Source organism: Brassica napus, unplaced genomic scaffold (genome assembly GCF_020379485.1).
Source record: "Brassica napus cultivar Da-Ae unplaced genomic scaffold, Da-Ae ScsIHWf_1598;HRSCAF=2211, whole genome shotgun sequence".
NCBI classification, from domain to species: Eukaryota; Viridiplantae; Streptophyta; class Magnoliopsida; order Brassicales; family Brassicaceae; genus Brassica; species Brassica napus.
Window position 1 is genome coordinate 41,954 of NW_026015012.1, and position 9,556 is coordinate 51,509.

Here is a 9,556-nt window from a genome sequence, read left to right on the forward strand (position 1 = left end):
GCTTGGCCGATCCACCTCGTGCTCCACTTGTCATCTTGCATGTACAGGTTGCATGTACTGCAGCACCACATACTCCCAGGAGTTTGACACTACGTCCTGAACACATACACATCAAGCCACCTCGAGCTTCTTGGTCAATTCGGCCGATTTCGACCTTTCCGGTGAATTTTCGTCCCGCGATCAATCCCAAATATATTTCTACGCCCGTTCTGATGGCCTGAGTATTTTTAATAACCTCCATTTAAACTCTGATCTTAAGGAAAAATATTTCCCGAGCTTCCGGCTTTTTGAAAAATTCCATAATACCGGAATTTAGGGTTTTTCACCCAATTTCCGATCTTCCTCTTGTGCTTCCAAAAGTGTCATTCTTCAAACGTCCTTTGAATCAATCTACCACATTTTCTAACCATTGTCTAGTGGCATACTTGACTCATGGTTTAGACAAGAACAATCTGATCGTCCGCGACTCGACAACCCAAAAGATATTCAACCATTCTCTTTTTTTTTTTTAAGGGTTTCTGCATTCTCCCCCCGTTAACAGAATTCGTCCTCGAATTCTAAGGCTCTGAGGGGCCTCCTTTATCCATCACAACGTCCTCTCGGATAAACTCCGGGTGATCGGTTTTAAATCTCGCTTCATCCTCCCAAGTAACATGAATCCTGTTTTGTCTTCTCCAGAACACTTGTACTTGAGCAATCTCACGATTCTTGAGCTTCCGAATACGCCGTTCTGCCAATCTGATTGGTCCTTCCGGATACGTATGGTTTGTCCTGAACTCCTTTAGTCTCTCGGGTTCAACAGCACTTGGATCCCGTATATGTTTCCGAAGCATGGAAACATGAAATACAGGATGTAGATGCATATCCGCTGGCAGATCCAAACGGTAAGCTACCTCACCAACCTTCCCGATGATCTTGTATGGACCAATGAACCTGACCTTAAGTTTCCCGACCTTGCCAAATTCGTCCTTCCCTTTCTGTGCAGTAACTTTCAAATAGACCCAATCTCCTATCTCGAAAGTTACCTCTCTTCTTGACTAGTCTGCGTACTTCTTCTGACGGTCTTGAGCCTTCTTCATGTTGGCCTGAATCGTCTCCGGCTTAATCATGGTCTCCTGAACAATAGGTGACCCAAATATTCTTCTTTCGCCCACTTCCGTCCAACACATAGGCGTCTTGCATGGCCTTCCGTATAAAGCTTCATAAGGTCACATCCCTATGCTCGAATGATGACTGTTGTTATACGAGAACTCAACCAATGGTAAATGCTTCTCCCAAGTTCCTGCCCAATCAAAAATACACATCCGCAGCATGTCCTCGATGGTCCGAATGGTCCTCTCCGTTTGGCCATCTGTTTCTGGATGGAACGCCGTGCTTCTGTACAGTTTAGTTCCCAAGGCTTCTTGGAATGCTTCCCAGAATGATGCTGTGAACCTTGGATCGCGATCTGAGATGATGTCTGAGGGTACACCATGTAATTTCACGATTTGGTCGATGTATAGCTCGGCCAAAACTTCAACTTTATCAGTGTCCCGCATAGGCAAAAAGTGTTTGACCTTGGTTAACCTATCCACAATCACCCATATCGAGTTGTTCGATCTACCTGGCGCAGTGGGTAATCCGGTAATGAAATCCATGGAAATCGAGTCCCATTTCTATTGAGGTATCGGAATACTTTGTAACAATCCTCCTGGTACTTGATGCTCGACCTTGACTTGTTGACAAGTTGCACACTGAGCAACCCATTGTGCTACTGACCTCTTCATGCCCGGCCAATGATAGTATCTTCTCACGTCTCGGTACATCTTCAAACTTCCAGGATGGATACTATGTAAAGAATGATGTGAAATCCTTAGTATCTCATGTCTCAGCCCTTGCCCTTTAGGAACCGTGATCCTCCCATTAATTAGCAAGGTTCCATCCTCGGCCAAGTAGTATCCAGCATTACTTGGCCTGCCTTGTCCTTTGAGTTCCTCAGAGATCTTCAACAGCTTCTCATCCTTAAGTTTTTCCTCTCTAATTCTCTGAATCAAGCTGGCCTGATTCACCGCTTGAAGTCCCAATGGCTCACTTGTCTGCCCTTCCAAAACGACCAACTTCACTTGTTTCAACTCCTGGTTCAACAGCTCCACTTCTTTTTCTAAATCTGCGTCCAACTTTCTTCGACTTAAGGCGTCCACAACAACATTCGCTTTACCAGGATGGTAGTGAATCTGTATGTCGTAGTCAGCCACAAACTCCATCCACCTACGCTGGCGCAGGTTGAGATCTGGCTGAGTGAAGAGGTATTTAAGACTTTGATGGTCCGTGTATACCTCCACTTCTTCTCCATACGAATAGGATCTCCAAATTCGCAAAGCGAACACCACGGCCGCTAACTCGAAGTCATGTGTACTGTAGTTATCCTCATGCTTCCGTAGTTGTCGCGAGGCATACGCGATGACTCGCCCATCTTGCATAAGAACACAACCTAACCCAACTCGTGAAGCATCCGTGTAAACCGTGTAAGGTTTACCTTGCTCGGGCAAAGCTAACACAGGTGCGGTCGTGAAGGATTCCTTCAACTCATAAGAAAGGAACTCCTTTAGCGGTAAGTTTAGTTAAAGACTTTGCAATGGAGGAAAAGTTCTTAACAAACTTCCGATAATAGCCCGCAAGTCCAAGAAAACTCCTCACTTCTGTCACAGTGGTAGGTCGAGGCCATTCTCGTATGGCTTGGACCTTTTCTGGATCAGCAGCCACGCCCTCTCCTGATACTATGTGACCCAGAAATCCTATCTCTCTCTTCCAAAACGAGCACTTGCTGAACTTGGCAAATAGCTTCTGATTCCGTAACCTCTCCATAACCAGTCTCAGATGCTCGTTGTGCTCCTCCTTACTTCTCAAATACACCAGAATGTCATCAATGAAAATGATCACGAACTTATCAAGGTAGTCGTGAAACACTTCATTCATCAAGCGCATGAAAGCCGCAGGTGCGTTTGTGAGACCAAAGGGCATAACTACAAACTCGTACTGCCCATACCTCGTCTGAAACGCCGTCTTTATAGTGTCCGACTCGGCAATAGGAATTTGGTGATGCCCTGACACCAAATCAATCTTCGAAAACCAACTAGCTCCCTTTAGTTGGTCTAACAACTCGTCTATCCTTGGAAGAGGATACTTATCTTTTATCGTGATGTTGTTGATACCACGATAATCGAAACACAGCCTCATACTTCCGTCCTTCTTCTTCACAAATAGCACAGGAGCTCCCTAAGGTGAAGAGCTTGACCGGATGAATCCCTTTTCCAATAGATATTCCAATTGTTTCTTTAGCTCGGCCAACTCCGCAGGTGCCATCCGATATGGTGCCTTAGCTATAGGTTTTGCTTCAGGCTCCAAATCAATACTAAAGGGATTACTCCAAGGTGGAGGTAATTCCTTTAGTGGTGCAAATACATCCTCAAACTCCTGGACCACTTCAATGTCTTCGACCTTAACTTCATCATTAGTGGCTCCTCCACTAACCGATAAGGTCACCAAATATACTTCCCCATCTTGAAACAGATCTTGTACTCTCATTGCTGCTACCAAAGACACAGTCATACTAGGACTGATTCCATAGTATACCATCTCTGGTCGTTTATCTCTGCCGAACAACAACCTTCCCTTTCCACAGTCGACCTGAACTCTGTAGCTCGATAACCAATCCATTCCAAGGATTACCTCGTACCCTTTCAAAAGCACGACTAACAGATCTGCCACAAACTCTTTGCCTTGAATGACCAATGGAACATTCTTGATACACTGATTTGCTTGAAGGGTTCGGTCTGCGGGGGTCAAGACGGCCACATTTATCCTGTCAACCACAAAACAATCCCAAAACTGGGCAGCTACTTCAGGGGTCACAAAACTATGTGTTGCCCCCGAGTCGAACAATACATGTGTGGGTTTACCAGCAACATGTATTGTAACACCCCCGAACCGTCCTAAGCATAGGTCAACCCACCGGCTAACAATCAAACAAGAACATGACCGACGGAAGACCCACACCAAGGGTTGGAGATGAAAGGCCAACTGGCCAGCCAACAATCAAACAAGAACATGACTGACTGTCCAACCCAACACCATGGTCCGAAAGCGCTACGTGACAGGTTAGGGACGATCCGGTCAGAGTCACAAAATTTACTTCACGAGCTCAATCAGTTCATCCACTAACTCGTCCCGCTGCATCAAGGCACAAGGCTTTGCAACCCGGCCAAGAGTTAGCATTATCGTTAGATTGATGCCTAAGGCTTTTCAACCCGTACTACGACCTAACGTTGTGTTAGACCGGACTAGTCAAATATCAGAGTACTCATGAAGCGCATATAAAACAATTACTTTATTAATTAGAGAAATATCCATACATTGATATAATTGAGACCGGTCCCGGCCTAATGCCAAAATCGAGTCAGCTAAACACAGATCCACAATACCGTTTACAAAAAGGCATGAAAATCTACACCGGCAGTCCTAACGTCCAGCACCAAGCTATCCGATCATCCTTACCTAAAGCGACCTGCAAAAAGGACAACGGAATTGGATGAGTAACCTAATGTTACTCAGTGATCTGGCTACCTCTACCCAAACCTAGAAACTAACCCAGGCAACCCAAAATAACAAGCAATCTATCCTAAGCAAGCAATCAAAGCTAAAACTAAACAAACCGTTACTCAGATTAGACCTGGCCTCCTGCCATGATCCAAATTCCAAGTAACGGGAACCTGCATGCAAACAACTCAACAACCAATCCCTAGTTAACCATATATACGCCTGAGTTCAATACTCATGTAGTGTTAGACACTTAGACTATACAAGGATCATTAACCAGTCGACCAATAATCAGACAAGAACATGATTGGCCAACCAATGATACCGCATAGCTTTAATATCCACCACCCTTCACAAGCAATCACTCAAACACATACAGGCCAACGTCAGGCCTACACTAACGAAATACACATCAAGCTTAATCCGGTACCTAAGCCAGACTTAGGACTTAATGTCAAAACCTGCAAGCAAATCAATCAACCACAAACACATTCACAATAATAAGACTATGAGTATCTACGACTCGATCTAACTCGTAACACCGTATATCGGTGCTACACTGAATCAAGGGTTCCATAATCCTCTACGACACTCTAACACAACACTCTAACCTGGGCCCTGGTGACTTCGGGTTCCTCCTCTCTATCGGCAATATCCTATCTCCCTACCACAAAGGCCAAAAGAAGGAACTTTCAACCGACCGCAGCCCACAGTCCTTCGGGTCACCGCGCGACATCCCACAGTCCTTCGAGTCACTGCCACATTACACCGTTGTGTAATACTCAGCCATAGGACATGACCCCGTTCGTCTGAGTCTTCCCGATCCAGCGAATAAGGGGTTTCCTTGAACCCGCTGGGTACGAGGCCGAGGAAACACTAATCACCCCTACACAAGCCTAGTATGGGCGGATTTCGCACATACTGTCGGCACACTCACAACAAAACAAACTCAATCTAGAACCTAACCTAAAGCCAAAGTTCCAGATCCTAACTAAACACTCGACTCCACAAGACTAACCATTGTACCAGTAGTCCGGCCTATATGGCCTAAGACCCTTAGTACTAACTACTAAACAACTAAGCAATAATAATCACTACTAATCAATTAAATCAAACCGTTATCCAGATAGTCCAGCCTCCTGCTATGAAACTATCCTTAAAGATAACAGGAACCTGCACTCAACCAATCAACATGCAATAATAGAAAACATGATGCATCCTAATCCTAGTCCTAATCAGGTTATCAACTAAGTCTTAATTCCATTCATCTAAGCTTAGCCCTTGCTAAACTGAGTCCGGTTCCATAAATAAAATAACCCTAAGGACTCTACCATGCAATAACGTGATCATTCTAATCTATATGCAACTCGATCTACCCAAAATTCCAAGTGGAATTCACACAAAACCAACTCACAGTGTTCTATGCCGATAAGCAGCTGGTTGATCGAATAGGACTTAGCCAAAACCCAATGGACGACTTGAATGGACTGTACTAGACTGATCTTGACTTGTACAGAACCTCCCCTGATACTGGTCTGGACTGAACTCAACTCGAACAGCACCTTCCTTAGCTTCTGAACAATTCTTCCGAAATCTGAACAGAGTATCAAATCATAACCTCGACTGAACTGAAACCATGGAACTGAACTGATCTTGGACAGCACCTCCACTTGATCATCAACGAATATTAGTAGAGTGGACAGATTGATTTGGGCCGAGCTTCCGCATAACAATTGCAGAAATTCTTCAATTGGACAGAACTTCGCTTCTTGGTGAAGTATCGATCTTCGGAACTCAGCTACACTCTCTTTTTCTCTCTCTTTAACCACGTTGCCTTGCTTCCCATCTGAATTGATCTTCAATTGGTTGATCTTCAGTTGTCCAGAACCTTCCCTAGGCGCTGACTTGAAATCAGTAGAGAAACTGATCTCGAAAACTCTCTAAAACTCTCGAAATAGCTCACAACCTCTTACTTTCTTTTTCTACTTCTTTCTCTCTCTCTAACCCACTTTTTAACTTGATTTTGAAAGGTCTGGATGAATGAAATGAGAAGGGGTCGTGGTCTTTATATAGGATACAGCAGCAAATCAGATTGAAGTTGGTGGCAGCCCGTGTGTCGGCTAGCATGGCTCTGGTTGCATGCGTCGCGGCACCTCGTGCTCCACATGGCAGTAAGCATGGACCAAACTCATGCAAACTTGACACCTCTTCTCCTGCCTGGACGACCAGATGTCGATCAGCATGGATGTAATGCATGCGTCGCGACACACCGCTCTCTGCGTGTCGATCAGCATGCTTCGGTTGCAGGTATCGCGACACTTCGTGCTTCAACTTGTCATGCTGCATGTTCCTGCTTCATGCACGGCGACACCTCGAGCTTCTATTGACACTCAGCTGGTTAGACAGTTGCAACCACGTTCTTATCCCTTAGATCAAGCCACCTCGAGCTTCTCGGTTCCTTTGCGCAATTTCGACCCTTCTTGTGAATTTCTGACCCGCGATCAGTCCCGAATATTTTTCCACTCCCATTCTGATTCACTAAATATTTTTAATAAACTACAGATGATTTCTGATATCCTTCAAAAATATTTCCCGAGCCTCCGGCTTCCTCAAAGAATTTCGTAATACCGAAATTAGGGTTTTCGCCCAACTTAGGATTTTCCCGTCGTGCTTCAATCCCGTCGTGCTTGCTTCCCATCCTGCTTACTTCCCATCCTGATTCCAACTTATAATGTCTTCAGAATAATATTTTACTTATACGAAGATATTCCGAGAAAACTTCGCGATGAAGAAACGTCAATCTTCAAAAACGTCGAGCTTCTAAACCATCGTGCTTCAATAATGTGATTCTTCCAAAACTGCCAGCTGATAAATCTAAGACACTTCTAACAATGGTAGAGCATCTTATCTTAACTCATGCTTCACTCACGATCCATTCTTCGACCTTCTCGTACTTCAAATTTCCCGATCGATCTGTATTGCCCGCGACTCGACAACAAAGTTGATGCTCAACCAATCTTCTATTTTCTTCGATCCATGTTAAGTCTTAAGTGATCAAAACTTAACATTCCTTCAATTGTTTTGATTCCCAAAAGCTCGGCTCTGGATTCTGACTTTTGCTCTCTCGACCATTTTATCCCAAAGGACGGGTTATCACATTCTCCTCCCCTTAATAGAATTCGTCCTCGAAATCTTAGTTGCGCAATTACTTAGCTTCACGAAATGTTCCTCCTTGATGTGTAGTGATGACGTTCAGCTTTTGAATAACTCCGTCTTGCGGTCTTGGTCATAAGATATGGTTCTTTGCTGGCTTGCTGATATACCTTGGATTTGACCCATTTTTATCCATGGTATATAAGTATTTTACTATATATATATCTATGTTTTCTACACTTCTAGGTATGTTTTCAGGTTCAGGTGCATTTCGGAGTAAAGCTATGATTTTGGAGCATTTCGGAGCTTAAAGGACATTTCACCCGAGCTGACCACTTAGAGGTCGACGAGAGGAAGAACAATCGATCGATGCGCATCAGTGCTGACGATCGATATCAGGAAATGCCTCGACAGATGAAGATTAATATCGATCGATGGACACAAGTACCATCGATCGATGTCGAGACACCAGACGCGACATTTTGGATTCAGCATACTTAAAAACCAAGGCCAAGCCAAATTACCAAAATGCCCTGACGAGTTTTTAACCTAGTAGAATATATACTGCCTAAGTGTTTTTGACGGCAAGAGAGCTTTTTCTAGACCTAGTTTTGTTACAAGTTTCATTGGGGAGAGAAGATCACTTGTGATTGGAACTCCTTGTTTCCATTTCTTTTCATCTATACTATGAGTTTCTATTCCTTTATTGTTATGAATTGCTTTGCTATGTCTGAGTAGTTCAACTGTTAGATCAGGGTCCAGATAGGTTTGTGGGATTAGCCCCAAACTATAGATCTGCCTTGTTGTGATATTCATGATAGCTTTGTATTCATTGCTTGTTTTAGCCTTGCTAACTATAACTTGATCATAGGATTGCATACTCAAGCACCCTTGTTATCCCATCCTGACATCTATCTATCATATTAGGACTGCTAGAGAGGGCTAACCGCCAATTTAGCATCTTAGTAGGGCATTTCATACTCGCGCATAGGCCTGGCTAAAACCCGTCGATCGATGTCCTCAACTGACTATCGATCGACGTTGGCAAAGGTGTATCGGTCGACGTCTTAATAGACCATCGATCAACACTCTCTCGTTGTCTGCATACTAACCGTTGAGACACGAGATCTAGTCTGTTAACCAGTGGTACATGCGGCAGCTGATCACTGAGTTAAGCGAATGAGCTCTAATATATCATGCATGCAACAGTTAGGCATCTATAGGTATTATAATCTCCAGCACCTGAATAGTGGCCCTGTATCTAATATAATTTCCAACCAAGTTACATTTATTATTTACTCGCTTGTTACTATTGCTATTTCATTTAAACATTTACAACCTTTAGAATTAATAAACACTAGATTTAATTGTTCCTTAGCTCCTTGTGGATTTCATCCCTAAGTACTACATCTGAACCTCTTTTGATGAGAGTAACACTCCTTAGGATAATTTGAGTGGTATCAAATTTGGCACCGTTGTCGGGGAGCTTTGATCGCCATTAGATTTAGTTTTATTGATTCTTATTCTTTTCTCTGCCCCCTTTCTAATATCTTTTTCTTGTCTTTTCAGGTGCATGCCCAGCAGATACCCTACTCTGGGTTACCGCACGAGCATCCTATGGACCATTTGGAATGGTTCGAGGATCTAATCGCTGCTATTCAGATGGAAGGAGTCTCCGAAGATTACCTGCTGTGCAAGCTCTTCAGATACACGCTGAATGGAGAAGCGATGCACTGGCTTAGGCAGTAACCCACAGGATCTTTAACATCCTGGAGCGACATCAAGAATGCTTTCTTACGAAACTTCTTCGATGAGGCGCGCGCTGAAG

The 9,556-nt window shown here is 43.9% G+C and overlaps 1 protein-coding gene across 1 annotated transcript; it reads right to left on the bottom strand.

The window, feature by feature from the left end:
• Positions 1-557: 557 nt before the first annotated feature.
• Positions 558-1,109, bottom strand: LOC111198440. Its single transcript, XM_022694054.1, has 2 exons — positions 1,061-1,109; positions 558-988 (listed from the first exon to the last, which is right to left on the bottom strand). Exons 1-2 carry the CDS (start codon positions 1,107-1,109, stop codon positions 558-560), a joined length of 480 nt encoding a protein of 159 aa, XP_022549775.1.
• Between the last annotated feature and the right edge of the window lie 8,447 nt (positions 1,110-9,556).

What these genes read in the sequence shown, in the direction of transcription:
- LOC111198440 (XM_022694054.1), bottom strand. Translation starts at nt 1,109, where the DNA reads ATGATTAAGCCGGAGACGATTCAGGCCAACATGAAGAAGGCTCAAGAC. An exon ending in CATGAAGAAGGCTCAAGACC is followed by an intron (nt 989 to 1,060) that starts GTCAGAAGAAGT and finishes TCTATTTGAAAG; the next exon opens with TTACTGCACAGAAAGGGAAG.